At 42.2% G+C, this 19,975-nt stretch overlaps 2 protein-coding genes across 3 annotated transcripts; both read left to right on the forward strand.

Annotated features, from left to right (window-relative positions):
• Positions 1-1,841: 1,841 nt before the first annotated feature.
• On the forward strand, positions 1,842-7,276 carry ildr1b (immunoglobulin-like domain containing receptor 1b). The gene is made up of 8 exons (XM_020090300.2): positions 1,842-2,137; positions 3,115-3,285; positions 3,641-3,790; positions 4,126-4,245; positions 4,358-4,504; positions 4,752-4,877; positions 5,245-6,161; positions 6,537-7,276. The coding sequence occupies exons 1-8, from the start codon at positions 2,086-2,088 to the stop codon at positions 6,573-6,575; spliced, it is 1,722 nt and encodes a 573-aa protein (XP_019945859.2). The 5' UTR covers positions 1,842-2,085; the 3' UTR covers positions 6,576-7,276.
• A 761-nt stretch (positions 7,277-8,037) lies between these two features.
• On the forward strand, positions 8,038-19,695 carry me3 (malic enzyme 3, NADP(+)-dependent, mitochondrial). 2 transcript variants are annotated; one of them, XM_020090119.2, is made up of 15 exons: positions 8,038-8,232; positions 8,575-8,836; positions 13,017-13,150; positions 13,657-13,806; positions 14,191-14,266; positions 14,388-14,549; positions 14,789-14,892; positions 14,970-15,079; positions 15,217-15,314; positions 15,461-15,574; positions 15,679-15,784; positions 16,278-16,420; positions 17,162-17,335; positions 17,582-17,680; positions 18,128-19,695. In XM_020090119.2, the coding sequence occupies exons 2-15, from the start codon at positions 8,621-8,623 to the stop codon at positions 18,287-18,289; spliced, it is 1,848 nt and encodes a 615-aa protein (XP_019945678.1). In that variant the 5' UTR covers positions 8,038-8,232; positions 8,575-8,620; the 3' UTR covers positions 18,290-19,695. The 2 variants fall into 2 exon arrangements, with proteins under 2 accessions (XP_019945678.1, XP_019945679.1); XM_020090120.2 differs by having other exon boundaries at positions 8,078-8,232; positions 8,616-8,836.
• The last annotated feature ends 280 nt before the right edge of the window (positions 19,696-19,975 follow it).

A 19,975-nucleotide genomic window follows, 5' to 3' on the forward strand; every position in this document is an offset into this window, starting at 1 on the left:
AGTCATAGTTACTGTTAACTGGCTTTTGGGCTCACACATTTGCATTTCAATTGTTATGAGATCATTTTTTGAGATTAATTCCTTTTGTCTGTCACAGAATTTAATGTTTGTGTAGCTGTTGTATTTGATAACAATGTGTGTGATAATGAGTGTGTACCTTGGACAAAGCCTATGGTTTTTTTATCGTAGCTTATCAAACACACAACCAAACAAACACTATAGCTTTGTTGATAACTTCCATCTGCTAAGGCTGCACATGTTGCCACAGATGCTACACATGTGTTTTAGAAAGTTTATATTAAGTATTTTAAGGTGTGAATGGGGGCAGGTTACAAAGGACTGAGGCACAAAATAAAATAAGAAGAGAAAATCATGTTTAGAGCCCATATTCTCTGCAGTTATAAACTGTACATGATGATTAGTCACAATGATTATTCTGTGTAATAAATGAAGGTCAAATAAACAACTTTTAATGTTCTAAAGTTAAATTATGTCAGTAGTTATATCGGACACATAACTTACTGTCATAGAAAGATTAAGGGACGATGGGACACTAAACACAGACATGGCCTCCCCAGCCCTCCAACTGAGAGAGAGACACTGAGACTGAAAGAGACACGAAATGACCGTAATCAACACAACAGCATCGTTTGTGGTCATTGTTTAACTTGTCTCTTCACTGTTTTGTGTAACTGTATGTTCATTTTGAACATCTTTGTAGTCACCCTACTTGTCAAGGTTGTCAATTGATATTATATAAATATTATATAAATGTCTTAATGTTGACAGTTCATTCAAAGGCTTTGGTGCTGTGGGCTCTGAGCCTGAACAAGTCCAGTCACACAGAATATAAAGTGTTATATTTGTCTCCTCCAGACAGACACTGATGCTTTTCATTCATGCAGCATTTTTCTCAGGATTTCAAGCAGCACACTTCAGAGAGCTGAGAGCAGCACTTGAGTCCAGCTCAGGCGCGCTTGTTTTGTGTCAATAATGAAGCTGGCTGGGGTCTATGTCCTGGATAAGAGATGTAAACATGCTCGCACAAAGAGCTCCAACACTCGCTCGACATGACTCATCCTGAGAGTGAACTTTACTCTTAACGGCTGTTTGCCAAAGCTGATTAAATGAAAACCATCGCCTCAGTGAAACGGACCTGCTCTGCTTCACTCTGCATTTACATTCTGATTACACATGCTTCACTCCTTTCAAATCCAACGGTTGTTTTCTAGAATCTGTGTGTTCACATGCAGAGAGATCGACAGGGGGGGGGGGGGGGAGTTCACATAAAATGTCTGCTGCTGCCAAATAAACAGCATTTGATTTTGATAAGACTCATCAGAAGCTTGTGTGGATCTAGGTGGATCTAATTTTCATTTTTACATATTCCACACTGTTTTGTAAGCTTATCATACACTTTGAACATTAATCCTTCATTTTACTGGTAAAATATCAAGAAATAAGGAAAATTCCTGATCGCCTTCTTCAAAAATCTGACAGAAGAGATTCCATTGCCAAAGACTCCTCTCATTCTCTATGTATCCAAAAAACGAATATTCCACAGTGTGAATTAATTTACCAGCGTTTCTCCTGAGATCCCCACAGGAGGAATCATTTCATCAATGTCCTCCTTGAATTTCTGTAAATAATGTTTAATATAAAACCTGTGACGTGTCTCTTCTTCTTCTTCTTCTTCTTCTTCTTCTTCTTCTTCTTCTTCTTCTTCTTCTTCTTCTTCTTCTTCTTCTTCTTCTTCTTCTTCTTCTTCTTCTTCTTCTTCTTCTTCTTCTTCTTCTTCTTCTTCTCTGTCCTCCATGTTGGACCAGAGTGTTGCACCTGTCAGAGGGGGCGGAGTCATGATGTCACCTGTGTGATCTATAGTTGCCTCTTCACAGTTTCGTCTTTCAGCGCAGGAAACCGAACCCACACGGACCAACATGGCGTCCTGGCGTGTAGCAGTGTGTTTACAATGAAGAGCAGCGGCCGCGGGACGGTTTCCTCCGAACACTTCTTACTTTTTAGCGGATTTTCAGTCGCCGACGGGACAAAGAGACGAGCCACCGCGGAAGGATAAAGATCAGCGAGATGAGTCCCACGATAGTGACGGTGCTGCTGCTGCTGGGTTACCTGCCGACAGGTGAGGCCTCCCTCCTGCTGGAAATAACTACTTTAATAACACGGACACTTCATCCTCCGTTCTTTATTTCTGTGTATGTGCAGGAATGTCGAGTGAAGCCACTAAAACAAACAGATGAAACTCGCAGTAATGTGTCCAGGTTAATAATCGACAGGTGTAAACAGCACAAGGCCGACATGTTGTCACGTGACTGTGCACCACTACCTCTCATTTACTCTAAATCATAAACTAACTCTGGACCATGACTCAATATCAATAAATATCACGATACTGTTGTCATCGATAGTCATAAAACAAAGGTTGAACAGATCAGTATATTGTGGATTATTGATCTAGTGTGTGTGTGTGTGTGTGTGTGTGTGTGTCTGAAATAAGAGAAACCACAACCCTCCAATTTTTAAATATTAATAGAAGATTTTTTTGTGATATCTCGTGGTTGGCAAAATAATTTCTATTAATAGCAATATAACAAAGATTCAATATATATATGAATATATTGGTTTTGGTGTCATTGCTTTGACCATGTTTTTTTGTTTGCCATTGTTCTGCCATGTTTTGTGTTTGTGTTGTGCTTTAGTCTGATCACTGTGTTTTAGGATGTTGTGTGTGTTAGCTGTTCCTATTTGAATTTAATTCAAGTTTTTAAACCTTGTTACCTCTCTAGCTCTATTAGCAGCTGTAGCCTGTCATCAGTGTGCTTTCGTTTGTCAGGCTCTGAATCGCTGATCATGACTGACAGGCGGTATTACGTCTAATTAAATTGTTTCTTTACACAGACGTAATGCACACACAGTTACAGACCTCTGGGCTAAACTGTTAACTAGTCTGGTCGGATTCTTATCGCTCCACCATCCAAGAGGAAATCTATGACACAATCCTACAGGAGCTCTTCTGTTTTAGAATTACAGTCATTTGAATAGTGTGTCTTGTAGTTATTCTACATTATATCTGACCTGTCATCTGACTGTTTGTGGCAGAGCTGCTGTCCATCCAGGTGATCGTTCCAGAGACGGAGAGGAGCACGACTCTGTTTGCTTCTATAATTCTGCGCTGCGACTATTCAACCTCAGCGAACCCTCAGGATGTTCTGGTCACCTGGAGATACAAGTCCTTCTGTAAAGACCCGGTGCTGGAGTACTACTCCACAGGTGAGACGACGGCTGGAAAGAGACAGGGTTGTTTTTAAGGGCTTTAATGTTGCCCGACCAAAGGATGGAAATAAAATGTCATCCTTTGGAAGTTTCCCATGAGGGTGAACTTTTCACAGTAGTTTTATTTTTTAGAGAATTGAAGACTTTTTGTATTAGTTTCCAAAACACCAAATGCTTATACATACTGTGTTATATATGCTTTTTAAACATCTTTGTCCATTTATATAGCACTAACTTCTAACCACCATCTGTTTGTCATCATTATCAAGAGGAATCGTTGTAATGAACATATATCAGATACAAAATGCAATGACGTTTTTTTTTTTTTTACCATTGTCATCTCTTTCTGAAGGTTATCAGGCATCTCTGCAGCTCGGTCAGGATCCGTCCAACGACTGCCCGGACCGCCAGCGCACAGTCCGCACAGTGATCCAGAAGAGAGGCCTGAATGAGCCCATCCTGGGTGCTGACTACAGAGAGAGAAGAATCACCATTCAAAACAGTCAGTATAACAGTGTTATTATTCTAAATCAAACTTACTAAATGCAATGATATGTAATTAGATCATTCAGCGAGACACCACACAGGCTGGATAGTGTATTTGCATTAAAAACAGGAAATAATAAAATATTTCATTCTTTAAGATGGTTTTAATAGAGTTTTGTGAGCAAACTGTATATTAAGAAAGAAATATTTGTTCTTTTGCACTTTTGCCATGTTACGTTTTTAATTTTATAAGCATAACTGGAGAAGCTATAGAATCTGAAAAATACTTTTGTACATCAAAACTATATCTAAAAATACTTTTTTTTGACATTATTTTATTATCATCAACAGAGGCTGACTTGGTCATGAGTGAGGTGATGTGGTGGGACAACGGTGTGTATTTCTGCAACATCGATGCTACTGGTGACACGGCGGGGGACTCGGATAAGGAAGTGAAGCTCATCGTTTACCGTACGTTTCTACAGCTGATTGACTTCATGTCCAGCCTGGATACGTTAGTTGGTTTAACTGAGCTGCATGAAGTGTCCGTAGTAAAATCCTGTTTCACTCTGGCGTGTTCCAGACTGGCTGACCGTCCTGCTCATCATCATCGGCGCTCTCCTGCTCATCATGCTGTTCTGCATATGTTGCTGTCAGTGCTGTCCACAGAAGTGCTGCTGCTACGTCCGCTGCCCGTGTTGTCCGCAGACATGTTGCTGCCCGGAAAAGGGTAGAATGATGATTTTTTATCTATTTTTTTCTTATCCACAATTTAGAAATAAAAATGTATTCCATTCTAGACTTTAACAAAGTATTATGAATAACATGTTCTTAAGTAAATTACTCATTTTACAGCAGAATGACCTCTGACGGTGTAATAGTAACTACTTTATATAGAGTATAACAACAATAATAAACCACATAAGTGAGCAGGGATACCTTAACAGTTTTTCATCATGTCTCTGTGGTGATTTCAGCTGTGATGCAGCACAGGATGATCCGAGATGCTCAGAAAGCCATGGCTCCTTGGATGAACGGGCAACCCATCTACGCTCCCATCAGCTCAAATCCCTCCACACAGGGCGTCCCCATTCTGTACTCAGGTGAGTGACACAATAAGACTCATCATTCATTTTTTGTTGAGGGTTTCTCCAGACCCTGTTAAAGCATCAGAGTACACCACAGACTGGACCTTTTCCCCACATAGGCCATAATACACTCATATATAGGAGGTAGTGTAGCTAAGGCCCTGGATTATGGCTACAGGTTCTCAGGTGTCATGGGTTCAAATCCCACCACTGCAAGTTGACTGTCTTCACTTGTGTTTTTGAGCTACTTGCAGTACATCCTACTATTCTACCAGCTCTGGATGTTGAAAACCTTTTGTTTGGTTTCATATATTTTATATAACTGCATTAGATGGCGCCAAACATGAATCTAAATCAATGTTCATGTTTGACTTTTTTCCAGGGTCATTCGCAGACTATCCTTCCAAACAAAACTTTGCCATGGCTCCCATGCAGCAGATGGCTCCCATGCAGCAGATGGCTCCCATGCAGCACCAGCCCGCTCCACCACCTGTACACCACATGAATGGCAGCGTGCACAGCAGCGTTCATGGTGCCAACCAGGTGTTGGACTACCTGGAGAACCAGGTGAGGGGGCTGGACACAGTGGCACCTCAAACGGGTCCGTACGCAGTCCAGCAAAGGCCTCCATTACAACATTATCCTCAGCTACAGCGCCAGTCACCTCCTCCAGCAGTTCCATACACACCCGGGCCTCCGAGTATGTTGTCAGCCCTGGATGATATGGGAGTGAGAGGGGTGGAGAGAAGGGTCATCACTCTGCCTCCTATAATCCAGCGTGTACCCAGCTTTACCTCTCAGAGGGGGCCTGGCGGTGGAGACGGAGCCCGGGGTGTCCCCAGATTTGTTAGTCAGTCCAGTGGGAGTACAAATTACTCTGGAGGAGGTGCCCACCGCGACAGACGTACGTATAGAGACAGAGACGTATCCATACCCAGGCGAGGAATCTTACGGGATTACAGCGACGACTCCGATTGGGATAACAGGCGAGAAAGAGCGCCCCACAGTGGTTCGAGAAATGAGAGTCGAGGCCGGGCCAAGAGGAGAGGAGGCGGGTCCAGACCGAGAACCCGAAGTCGTGATGATCTGCTGGAGGAGCTGCACAGCAGAGCAACTCGAAGGGAGAGGAGCTATTCACCTCCTCAGCGCCGCAAAGCTTCCTGGAGCTCCGACGACGAGGACAGCAGGGGACGGAGAGGAGGTAAAGGGAAGGATTGGCCAGAGAAGCCTCCCAGCTACTCCTCCATTGAGATCGAACCAGGAAACAGCAGCGACCGGAGGAACTACCACCGCCTTTCTGTAAGAGCCGCACACGAATACTGACATTGATATACACTCTGAACCAGTCGTCCGTTGAAGGAATGTTTTCTGTTTCTGCGTGCTTTTCTTTTTTAGTTTTCTGTTCATCCCTTTTTAGCCAAGTTAGGGAGGTGGATCAGTGGATGTCACTCTACCAACCATGAATCCTGTTCCTGACTGTTCCTCCTTAAGTTTACATTTGTGTTTTTAAGTATTTGAAGGATTGAGGTGAATTGTGGTTCAGACATTTCTGGTCTCTCCGGATGAATTGTTGTAACTTTTCTTTTAGTGTCATCATCAGGTCCAAATGTGAATTTGTCCGCCAATCATATCTTCCTGTAACTAAACCTCATCTCTGTCACTCTTCTCTCTCAGGATAGAAGCTCCCGTAGCGCCACGAGCGTAGTCATCTAAAGCATTTCCGTCTATTTTGACCCTTTCCTGAATGTTTCCAGAACGGTGAGACATGAAGACAAACAGAAAGGTACCTTCATGAGTTCAATGAGCGTGCATGGATGTAGTTTGTGGTTTGTTCCGTTGAGTTGTGAAAATGTATTGCATGAATAAACTTTCTTACTGTGTATGTGGTAAAAATATGATTCTTAAAGATGAAGAAAAAGTTCATTTGAGGCTTTGAAAACATGAAGTAATATTAAGCCTGGTGTCATGTTATAATTACTGTGTGTGATTCGTGTCCTTGTATTAAGTAGTTATGTGTTTGTTTCACTGCTGTTGGTGGATAAATGTTTCCTCCTGTTGCTTGTGAAGTAAACACAGTTTTAACAAACAGATGGACACTGTGACATTCTGTTTGTTATTTAGGTTTCATGAAGAGGCTATGAGAGTTTTTCAGACACATATGATGTGTATTTGTTTTTTTACAAAATTTCTTGTACTATTTAAAGTGTCTTTTTTTTAATCTTTATCAGTAGTAACATTATTTGACTGTAACAGCAAAGGGAAATACTCTATGTGGACATTTGTAGTAAGGTGGACAGTTAGTGGACACTTTGACACCAAAATATAAGTATGATTTTTATCTTTGTTACAAACATGAACAGAGATGCATCGTCCTAAATGTGTATGTTTTTAATAAACATTTTTAGATACAGCAAGTGTGAGTGGTTCCTTCATGTACTTTATTATTTCATGTACTTACTGTACTGTACTTACTCTGACATAGTTAGGAGACTGATGTTTATGAATGTATGAGGTGTGCCACCACTTTACTAGGTACGCCCAACTCATACTAATACATGTTCAGTTTCTGTGGCACCAAACAGCGGTGTTGAACCGCAGCACATTATCCTGAGAGGTGTTTCTGATATTTTGTCCCGAGGGCACTAAACCAGTTAAACCAGAAAGTGTGTGACCATGTGTAGTCCAGCAGAGGGAGCCACAGAATGTGTATGTGAAGTGCATGTTCAGATGTTTTTGTCTTTTGCTCGTTGCAGAGAAGTTGTGAGTTCAAATATGTGTTGTTTACCTGAGCTGTGGGTTCAACAAAACTGGAGGAAGCCATGAAAATTCCACAATATTGATTTATTCATCAAGCACTTTTCATACATACAAAATAAAGCACACATACAGAGCAAATAAAGTATGAAGAAGTATACAAAGTAAAATAGATTAAACAACATACAGCACAAAAGTAGAAGTCAGGGATTAAAACACATTTATACTTTTGTTCCAGTGCTTTTAAAAACAAGATGAAACTAAATGTCTAACAGGCTCAAATATATAAACGTGGACAACTAATTACATTTTGATTTAAAGTCCAAACATCATGAGTGTGCATGTGACACATGTATGTGTTTACAGTGAGGGAGCAGGGAGGAGGTGCCGGCTGCTGATTGACCGCCTCCTCCTCCTCCTCCTGTGATTGGGGGCTCCAGACTGTGGGCGGACTGACCCGCAGCTCTGACCGGGGGAAGCGAACACCGTCAATGACACAGGATCCTGGATCAGCTGCTCGTGTGTTCGATCCCCACTCGACAACACCCCCTGACCCGCAGGAGCATCGCACCGTCTCCTGAGGAGTGAAGTCCCAGCAGCTTCCCGGCGTCTTCAGGTAAAAAAAATAATAAAAGCAGCTGCTGGTTGTTAGCCTCCTGTTTGCTAGCTAGCATTAGCTGCGCACATTGTCCCGGGAAGACATTCCCGTAAAAATCTGCGTGATGCTAACAGGTGCTAGCAGCGGTGATGATGTGGGGGAAACAGTGAACACATCGGCTGGAGGTTCCACGTTATCACCGCTCTTGTAATTGTTTTCACAGCAGTGAGATGAAGGTTGTTTGTCGCTGGAGTGACTCAGCTTCTCCAAAGCTAACACTCTTGCAGCGGGTTGTCTGATGGATGAGTCACTGTCGTTATTTCACATTCGTAACCTGGGGGCGACTTTTACTTCCACCAGCCTCCGGTTCAGACGGTGTCTCGCCCCCTGGTTGTCCGCAGGCACCATGAACTCTCTTCCGGGCAGAGCAGCGCTGTCTCTGTGCAGGCGCACGGCCGCCGGCGGGCTGAGGATCCTCGCCGGTTCCCCGGGGCACCCCGCTGGGAGCCTGCCGGCCTCTGTCCAGGCCGTGCGGGTCTGCCACTCTGGGAAGAACCGCAAGGGCAGCGTCAGCACCAAGAAGCGAGGCTACGACATCACCAGAAACCCACACCTCAACAAGGTGAGCTGCCCATCACGTGTCTGCTTCTTTCCTCACAATCACGAAGGCCTGTATCCTTAAATCTACATATATAAATAAACCTCAAGTTCCTGGAGCAAATATCTACACAATGACACATGGCCACGTTTCAACATCACCAGGTGAAGGTGTGAACCGGAGATGTTCAAATACCATCTTTCCCTTTCCCGTACCTGGACTTTGATACTGAATTCTGACCAGTGCATTTAACTTACTGTATATAACATATCATAACTCTGTCATTCTGTTCTCAGGTATTATCTAGTGTGACAGTCAGAAAAAGAACACAGAAATGAAAACATCCAGGACTAAGCAACAACAGTACAAATCACATAGACACTATCATAAAGCACTTCACTCTCTGACGCTACAGCTTATGAATTTCATTCAAAGTACAAAGTGCAATGTTCGACACCGAACCCCAAAGTGTCCCTGGTGACCTCCGGTATATTTCATAGATTAAACAATAATCTCCTGGTCAATAAAAAGTTATGACATTAACTTTCCAGTGGCATTGGATATTAACTGTCGTAAGTTCTCAGAGCCCAGTAGACACGTCCTCCGTCATAACTGACATAGAGAAGCCCAAACTGTGAACACTGAAGATTTAGGAACCTGTAAACGAATGACATCTTTGAAATGATTGGTTTACAGGTTCCTTAATCTTCAGTTTGAAAGGTGCAGTTTTAAGTTATTGATGCTCTTTTCGCCTCATTTCAATCACTGTGTCATACTGGTGGTGGATTATGTGGGTTCGGAGCGTTACCTGCACATGATGGTTATTGGCCATGCACCACATACACAGACATCATGAAAACTGGACTATTTGATCTGTGAAACTGCTGCAAAAACACTGAAAATCTACATAGTAACTACAAAACATGCATTAATAATAGTTAGTTCATATAAGTACGTGATTTCATTTTTCTACAAATACAACAATAAAGCATTAGTTGTGCAAATATGCAGCAAAGAACTTGAAACATGTCGTGATCTGCTCTGTGTCGGGGAACTTGTGTTGCCACTACAGTCACATGACTGTGTCAACAGAAAACCTGTCCTACATACCTTATGCTATGATGGTTGAACAAAGGCAAACAGAGAATAACATATATAGCAAGTAAGTACCACATTTATGTTGCAGTGGAGCACATGAGTGTGAAAGCTCCTATCTAAAGTGAGGTAGTCAAATGCCTGCTGAGTCCTGCCTGTACAGTCGTCTGTCTCTGTCTCGGTCTTATCAAAAAACCATAAATTCAATGTTAAAGACATTCACTCTAGAATGCTTCAGTGCCTTTTCTGTGAGGTCAGGGGAGGTGGAAGGATTTACCCGTCTGTGCACATGTGAGGAGTTTTGAAGTGGAAGTTATTTTAGGTCTGGGTGTGTTCAGATCATGCAGCTTCCATTCCTACTTCCCCCCTAATGTTTGGTTGTGATTGAGTCAACCCAACAATGCAGACTTCATATGCTTGTTGACCTTAGTGGATGTATGAATTATAGAAATCCTCTGTATGTTGTGAGACAGCCTTTGACACTGTAGACCACTCTTATCACGCTGCAGGGTCTTGAAACCTTGTTTGGTTTAAAGGGGTCTGCTGTTAATCTATTCCAATCTGTCAAAAATAACTTTCTTGATTGTGGTTGGAAACTCACAATCTTCGGTTTCCCATTTTAGTCATGGGATTCCTCAAGGGTCAATCCTGGGTCCCTTATTATTCCTAATTAACATGCTGCCCTTGAGTCAGACCATCAGAAAACATAATATAAAATATCATTGTTAGGCTGACGACATTGTTTTAAAAAAATTTGACTTAGTGTCATTTAACAACCATAAATCGTCAACATTTATATTCTCTGTAGTGACGGCAAAACGTTTGCAGTCACATTATGGAAAGAATATTTTCCTTCAGTGTTAAAGAGGAAGAGACTGCTCCTTCAAAAGATTCTGTTGTTGCAGTGGTTGTGCCAGAACTAAAGAAAAACATCCACCAAGTGACTCACCAGTGGTTTTACAATAAATTCTGTACAAACAGAGAATTGTCTTTTGCTTTTTCGCTGCCTTGCTGTTCTGCGAGGACATCAGCACAGATAAAGAAGCTTCGGCTGAGTTTATTGCTTTGATTGAGGCTGACAGGAGGTCGGACACAGTTCCTTCCCCTGCTGATGCCCAGTCAGCACTTGTATTATACACTGATTCAGAGGACAAGCAGTCAGGAAGTGGAGCCCTGCTTTACATTGGGAGAATTCTTTGACATTTTATTTAAGTGTAAATAAATTCAAATTTAACTGTTGGCTGCATTTTATACATGTTTTGTTCCACCTGAGTGATTTACTCTGTTTTATTGAGCCAATTACACATATGTGTATTATCTATTTATGGAAGGGGTAATACACTCTTGCACCTACATTTTTACAATCACAGCTTACTGCATGTGTGCTGTGATATTATAACACCAAAGTACAGTAATTCACAATGTGGTTTGAATTAGAGTCGTGTGTGTTTCTGTGTGTGTGTGTGTGTGTGTGTGTGTGTAGGTGTCACAACAGCTGCTGGTCAGGAGTGTCACCTTAATGAGTTTACTTTAGTGCCTCTTTACCTGCTCGCTCTAATAGGTTTATCTTAACTCTGTTAATCTGTGACTTTTCTTTGGCCAAGTTCACAGTGTTGGGATCATGGCTGGATTACTGAGCAGTCCTACTTGGCACAAGCCCCAAGGCCCAGCCAGTCACAGACTCCACAAACATGAAAGACACAAAACAACCACAAATAAGTATAAAGTGATGCAGAAGAAACACTGAGTTTCTCACCTTCGTATCAGTGCTGTGTCTCTTTCAGTCTGTGCTTCTTGCTGTAGTGTAGGACGTGTGGGGGGAGCTTTTACATGTCTGTGCCATGGGGCCCATTTTTCTACATTCCACTGATAATGTGGACGTACAGCATTTGTTTTAGAGCCTGAGCGGTTTTTTGGTTGGCTGATATCTGATATGAGCCTTTCACAAACGTATCAGGGTCTGTTAGTATTTGCAGATTTTTAAAAAAGAGGTAACCATAAAAAAACTATAAAATATAAAGCCTCAATTACATTACTTCTTTTATGAGGGTATGATACAACATCTTAGAAATCATTGCCAGTTTAAAAATATATATATGTTAGCTGATATATCAGTATCAGAAACATTTCCTATTTTCAATATCAGCATCAGCCCCCAGAAATCCACATCGATCGGCCTCTGATTTGTCAATACTGTTTGCATGTGAAAAGTTCCATGTGCATGGTAATAGTTTTTGTAATTGTACTCCACATTAACTTTCTCTCTGTAGCTCTCGCTCTCTCTTTTTCCTTCTATCGCTCTGTCTGTCTCTCTCGCTCTCTTCTCTCCCTCTCTCCTGTTTGGTATTTAAGGCATCAGTATTTAAGGTATCTCTGTAGTACCTCCTTTAGTGACCTCTGGCAGGCAGAGCTTATGTTGTGCAGCTACGGTTACTGTGCAAGTTAAAGCTGTGCAGTGTTGCTCTGCGTCAAAATCCTCCTCAATGGGGAAGCACGCAGCTTGTGGGCAAGTGTAGAAATATCGATTGTATTATTAGTAACCAAATATCAAATGGAGAATCACATTTTACACTCATGAATAATTAACAGGGACACAAGAGTGTTCAGAAGATACACACAGTCAAATAAACTGACAACAGAAAGTGAATTCATTTGTCACGTGGGTCTGTTTCCTCTGTTGTGTGAGATTTAAGAGGAAATGGAAAGAGTGATGAAGAAGGGAGGAGGAAAAAGAAGTGGAGCTTATTTAGGAGGGAGTGAGTTCAGGCTCTCACGCTATTGGACAGAATAAATAGATTAATCGTCTCACTCCACACAGTTCACCAGAGTAAATGCTCGGCCTCATGTTATTCACTGTTAAACATTGCAGGACATTTCTCCTGGGCCTTGTTTTGTGTCCATACAAAGATGAATCATTTATCATTTAGAACAAAAGATCATGAAGACCTCTGTATTTGGGAACGAGTATGAGTCATGACTCACCGCACAGCGTGTTGACTGACATGTGAGTCACTGGTCTGGATTGTGTAGTTTTTTTAAAATTTAGTTCAGTGCAAACTCCTCCCTGTGGTCACAGAGTTGTATAACCGATCTTTGTCCCACCCTGCAGGGCATGGCGTTCACCCTGGAAGAGCGCCTACAACTGGGCATCCACGGCCTGCTGCCGCCCTGCTTCCTCTCCCAGGATGTGCAGGTCCTGCGGGTCATGAAAAGCTACGAGACTCGCACCAACCCTCTGGACAAGTGAGAGAACAGACTCAGAAGTTGTGCTGAAGTGTCGACCAAGATTTGTCACGCTGCAGATGTTACATGAGCTCATCGTTATCGGGGCCGTCCCACTTGGTTAAATCTTCTTTAGCATGTCACATCTGGTGCCAGGGCAACGGTCAACAGTTGTTTTCGTCTTTCATCGCATGATTAAAAGTGTATCCACTGACCCACAAAAGCTGAATGGTTTTCGAGTAGTTAAAACACACACGCACAGTACGTCCCTGGTTTCAGTTCCATCAAGGACCTGTGGAGCTGTCTTGGTTCAAGCTTGTCATGTAGTGAGGCTGGTTAAACAACATAAAACACTTTAAAGACAAAATGAAGGTACTTTTAATGCAGCTGCCTCTCTAGATGGATGATACAAGCAGAATAAATATTTTGAGTTCAGATAAATTTGATTTAAAACATGTACCATCATGCAACTTAACAGAAATCATGATTTTTCTCTCTCTCTCTCTCTCTCTCTCTCTCCATCTCAGGTACATCCTGTTGATGACACTACAGGACAGAAACGAGAAGCTGTTCTACCGTTTGTTGACCTCTGACATCGAGGAGTTCATGCCCATCGTGTACACGCCCACCGTCGGTCTGGCGTGTCAGCAGTACGGACTGGCCTTCAGGAGACCACGGTGAGAGTTTACAGAGGAGTTTGACTCACACTGTGATTTTTGTTGAGGTTTTGTCTCAGTCTTACTGTCTCATGTTTTCCTGACATTCCTGCAGTTTTCACTTTTGAGTTTGATTTAGTTTTTCCTTTTATTGCAGCCAATATCATGTGTGTCAGTGTTTACACTTTAGTTTACATGGTAACACGGGTGTGTCTCAGTTCCACATGATTTTACTGTTTGAAAGTTGTTCAATGTGCTGAATCAAGTTTCAAATAACTTTACACTGATTTCTTGAATTTGTGAAGTTAATGAATGTCAGTGTCATCAAATCAATCATACCTTTGATCTTGGCTGTACAACGCCACCTATACTAATGTCTTCTCTTTACAAACTACTTGTTTACAGAGGACTCTTCATCACCATCCATGACAAAGGACACGTCGCCTCCGTGCTCAACTCCTGGCCAGAAGAAGACATAAAGGTGTGTTGCTCTCTTGACACACACACACACACACACACACACACACACACACACACACACACACACACACACACACATAATGCATCGTTATGTGACTAATATGCGTTTTGTCTCTGTGAAGGCCATCGTTGTGACAGATGGGGAGCGTATCCTCGGACTTGGGGACCTGGGCGGCTACGGGATGGGGATTCCTGTCGGGAAACTGGCGCTCTACACAGCGTGCGGCGGTGTTCGGCCACAGAATTGTCTCCCGGTCCTGCTGGACGTCGGCACTGACAACCAGGCGAGTATGACCTGAGCTGCAGGAAGGCAGGAATCCAATTTTATGAGCTGGTGCAGCGCTTCATATCTGCCTCTTATCAGTCGTCACAGATTACATGTCAGACGAGCTCAAAGAGCCACTGAGGTGACTTGTGTAATCATTTACTGATTCAAAGGCATCATCAACTCCAAATCATGAGAGTGATGTCAAGTTGTCTCTTGATGATTCACTGATTAACTGATTAAGTATTTCTGGTGCAGACGCTGCTCAATGACCCACTGTACATCGGACTGAAGCACAAGAGAATCAGAGGAAAGGAATACGACGATCTGGTCGATGAGTTCATGCAGGCGGTGACGGACAAGTGAGTGGAAACACTGATGACAATGAGGAGGCGTACAAGTGATGGTGGTGTCTGACCAACTCTCTGTCGCTCTGCAGGTACGGGATGGACTGTCTGATTCAGTTTGAGGATTTCGCCAACAGCAACGCTTTTCGCATCCTCAACAAATACAGGCATCGATACTGCACCTTCAACGACGACATCCAAGGTTTTGGAACATGCTTACAGCTTCAGCCAGTTTATAACCAGACCAAGAGACAAAAATATAGAAAATTGCAGTCATTTCAGTTTTCAATTCAAACCTGTTACAAAAGTGAATCAGTGAAAATATGTTTTTTCTTTCAGGCACGGCCTCAGTAGCTGTTGCCGGAGTCTTAGCTGCTCTGAAGATCACAAAGAACCAACTGTTAGACCACACTTTTGTTTTCCAAGGAGCAGGCGAGGTGAGAAGACACGATTGGTCAGAATTTTATCCTGATTCAGAATAAAAATGACTGCAGTTAATCCAAGAGAGATAATAATGAGTCTCTAGACAGCTAGAGACTGTGAGGCAGATGGAGAGTTGCTCATCTTTTCTTTCTTCTATCAGGCGGCTCTGGGAATCGCTCACCTGCTCATCATGGCCATGGCCAAAGAGGGAGTAACCAAAGAGGAAGCTGCCAAGAGGATCTGGATGGTCGACTCCAAAGGTCTCATTGTGAAGGTTTGTGTGTGTCTCGTCTCTTCAGTCCTCTGAGATGTCCCCCTGCTCATAAATAACCAAACAGCACCATGTGGAGTTTTATACAAAATTTTAAACAATTTTAGGGAAGAGGACATTTAAACCACGAGAAGGAGGAGTTTGCCCACGACCACCCGCACCTGAAGACGCTGGAGGAGGTCGTGGAAACCATCAAACCCACCGCCATCATAGGTGAGTTCACCTGCTGTGAAACTGGAGTTTCATCAAGACGCCGTCGCACTAAACGTCGTGAAACATCCCTCAAAGAACATTGTTATATTTAACACATGAAACCACTTTATAACCCACACTGTTCTTTCATCCATTTATTTGACCAGTGGAAAAACAGAGAACCTGTTAAAGGTGAATTTTCTTCTCTACAGTTTTGTTCACCACAGTAACAACTTGGTAATTTGCTACAAATCCACTAATTCTTCTGTTTATTTAATCTGATGCCTCAAAGTTTGACAAGGATTAAATGTTAATTCTGGACCTTAAATTCATACACTGCATGTATGATGAAGCGGAAGATATTTTCAGATTCCTAATCATATCTGTGATATCATGACCTTAATGGTTTCAACTTAAAATCCTACAAATGAAACTGTTACTCACATGGTCTCATTAATCGAAGTCATCTCTGGTGTAAAACTGTGGACTCTCCCTCTGTGTCCTGAACATGAAGGCGTGGCTGCTATCGCGGGAGCGTTTACTGAGAAGATCATCAAAAACATGGCGGCCTTCAATGAGAGGCCCATCATCTTCGCCCTGAGTAACCCCACCAGCAAGGCGGAGTGCACGGCAGAGCAGTGCTACAAGCTGACAGAGGTGAGAGGTGTGCAGCCTCACTGACGGGGGCACGTTCAGCACATCCTGGACACTAAAGTCAGCCTTTAACTGAACCATTGGAGGTCATGTTTTCATGCTTGGTTGTTAGTTACTGTAGTTTGCAGAGTTACATAAAATCAAGTCAACCAGTTTCTGTGGAATTTTGCAGAGGGCTGAGACATGACCCAAGAAAGAACACATTCAAATTTGGAGCACATCCTAAATTTCTTTTCACTGTCTTTAACACATTGAATTAGAGCTACACACTCTCCTCGCACCTTTCTATCACAGAAAATCACATTTCACAGTTTGATTATATTTATTTATTTATATATTAATCACCCAGAAATATTGTTTGTGTCCGGGGCCTAAAACAATTCATATCAAATCTCATGCAAAAGTCCCAAATCCAATTTGCCCACATTTATTCAACTTCCATTTTTATTTATTCCTGTTATTATCGAGCTCCTCATTTCCACCACTACGATCCCATTACCCTGAGACTTTTATTGACCAGCGTTTCATGAAATTTGACACCAAACTGAGGATTGGGACTTTATATTCCCAAAAAACTAAAATTAGAAAGTGATCTTTCCTCTTTAGAAAACATGGTCATCCAGTAAATTCATACAACAGATTTTCTTGTCAGATTGTACAGAAACAAGTATTCTGTAAATCTCCCCTTTAATATATTGACATCTACATCCTAACACACTTGTGCATCACTGTCCTCTGGATCAGGGTCGCGGCATCTTCGCTAGTGGAAGCCCCTTTGACAAGGTGACGCTGGCTGATGGACGCACCTTCTACCCCGGGCAAGGAAACAACGCGTATGTCTTCCCTGGAGTGGCTCTGGGTGTTATAGCCTGCAGGGTCCGCCACATATCTGACGACGTCTTCCTCACCACAGCAGAGGTACGTTCCTCTTACTCAGTGGCGGTTCTACATTGAGTTACTCCCCGGGCGAGACCCCCTCCGAGCTCTTTTCCTGAATGGTTTCTGTGATTTTAAGTATCTCTCATCACATTAATGTTTGTTCACGTGTTCATTTTTTTGATCACTTCTTTGATGCTTTAAGAACAAAATCTAGTGATTAACAGCTGAGACTGACTCGTGGAGACTCCTCCACTTCAAATCAACTTTATTGATTGTGTCTCTCAGGCGATTGCTGACATGGTAACAGAGGAGCACTTGGCTGAGGGACGACTTTATCCTCCTCTGAGCACCATCAGAGAGGTGTCCTTCAAGATAGCAGTTAAGGTAGGTGTCCTCTACAACGTGACAGATAGAAATATATAATCGTGATCATTTGTCATTCAAAAATCAGATGTTATGGAACGATTCAGAAACGAAATCGTGTAAAATATTTCCTCGTCTTTTGGAGAAGAAAAATGACGTTTATTATATTTAGAATGTCTACTTCATTACTTTAACAGTCAACATGTTCTTACAGCTCACAAATAAAACATCATATCAACTGAATGTAGTAAAATAAAATTCATGTATACGATAAAAACAAAAACAGACTTCTGCATGTTTCTGCTAAAACTATAAATTCTGTTTCTGTTTACTTCACCTAACTACCTGGGATATTCCTCCATGTCTCATTCTTGACACAGGTCTTTCATTCATCATGGTGTTAAAAATGTAATTTGAATTTATCTCTCACTCCTCACACACATTCCTTTATGTGTCCCTTTCTGCCAGATTGTCAATTATGCGTACAAACACAACATTGCTTCGGTGTACCCCGAGCCTAAAGACAAGGAGGCGTTTGTGCTGTCTCACATCTACAGTCCTGATTACGACTCCTTCACTCTGGACACATACAACTGGCCACAGGAGGCCATGAACGTCCAGGATGTGTGATCAGTCAGTGTCTAAACTCAACACTCTGCCGTGGCATCACGCACAATTTCTGCATTGCCTCCATAAATACATACTTAGCTAATGATATGCAACTTTTTTTTTTATTATTATTGTTACGGTTCGTTTTTTTTGTAATGATATTGTCTCTATAGCGCTTATTTTTGACTAGATGCCCATCAAACACTGCATAATGCTGTATATAAAGATTCTCTATGACCCCGTTCATACCTGGTATTAAATGAACATCTGTCCTGAGTGATCCGATCACAAGTGGTCGTGTGAGATCTCACATCCAGAGGTGGTCTGAGATGCCTGTGGCCTCAGTCTGTTTGCTGTGTGAATGAAAATCCGTCCTGGAACACATATGAAGGATCAGCAGCTGCTCAGCTGACGTCTCTGACCTGCTGCAGTTTCACAATGAGTTCAATGTATTTTTGCGGCTCTCTGTGACCGTGTCGATTAGTTTCTGGCCCCAACATCAACACTGATCAACACAGAATGACTGATGCTTTTCTTAAATTGCTCAAAACCTTCGTCACAGTAGATCTGCAGCTCGTTGTGTTCAGCCCCTCCTGACTCTTTTAAGTCGAGACACACACACACACACACACACACACACACACACACACACACATTGTCATGTGACACATCTGTAAACTCAGACTGGGTAAAAACGAAATCATTTGGTCCCCACCAACACAAATGACGTACATGTTTATTTGCATATAAGCGTGGTAGTAAGATCCAATCCCATTTTGGTGCTAATCTCTTGTGATCGGCTCTCTCAGGACGTCTGTTACTTCCAGATCTGAACGGAACCTTTCACACACAGCATATCAAACATCCAGACCGTGTCATCTGTTACTCTACAACTGAAACTGCTCCTCTGTCACTAGATTCTCCAGCTGAGATGTTTTACTGTAGTATGCAAACACGTGCAGTGAATTATCTGTTTCGGAGCTGGTGCACAGGAAACAAAGCGGTGGTTTAGAATGATGAAGAGACCGACAGAAACATCCTGTGCCTCTTCTTTCACCGTCAGTGAGTGCGCATGTTGTAACCTGCACACACACACATGCATACACTGACAAACACTCCAGCATCATCCTGAGTTTCTATTTCACTGTGATCGTCAGTTAGGGTTAGGGTCTTTAGTATGTTCAGAGGAGGCTTTGTCAGAGACTGAGTGTGATCGTCAGGACGTTTCTTTTGTAAACAGAAGTGTGTTTTCCTTCAGTTTTGTACTCTGCTCTGCCTGTCGTGTGTTTGCCAAAGTTACAGATGAGATGGATCTTATCTTATTTTACTCTTAGAGAATATGATGCTCAGCGCGCTTTAGTACCGAAATACAAGCTTGAAGTTTTCAAAGGAAAAATGAAACTTTTTAAATAAAATTGTTATCTCAATATGATGGATTTGTTGCATTTTTATCACAGATTTCTTTGACACAGTTTTACAGAATTCCAAAACCTCAGTACTTGAGCAGTTCATTTGGAAGGAGACTATGTTGTCCACAGATCCATTTGTTTGCTTACAGGATTACACAAAAACTCACTGAACTGATTTTCTTGAAACTTGGTGGAAGGATGGAACATGACCCAGGATTATGAGACAGGGTCTGTTTTTGATTGATGAGTTAAATGGATTCATAGTTATTTAATTTCATTCAAAAAACAGTTTGTCAGT

This window comes from Paralichthys olivaceus, chromosome 10, assembly GCF_024713975.1.
Source record: "Paralichthys olivaceus isolate ysfri-2021 chromosome 10, ASM2471397v2, whole genome shotgun sequence".
Taxonomy (NCBI): domain Eukaryota; kingdom Metazoa; phylum Chordata; class Actinopteri; order Pleuronectiformes; family Paralichthyidae; genus Paralichthys; species Paralichthys olivaceus.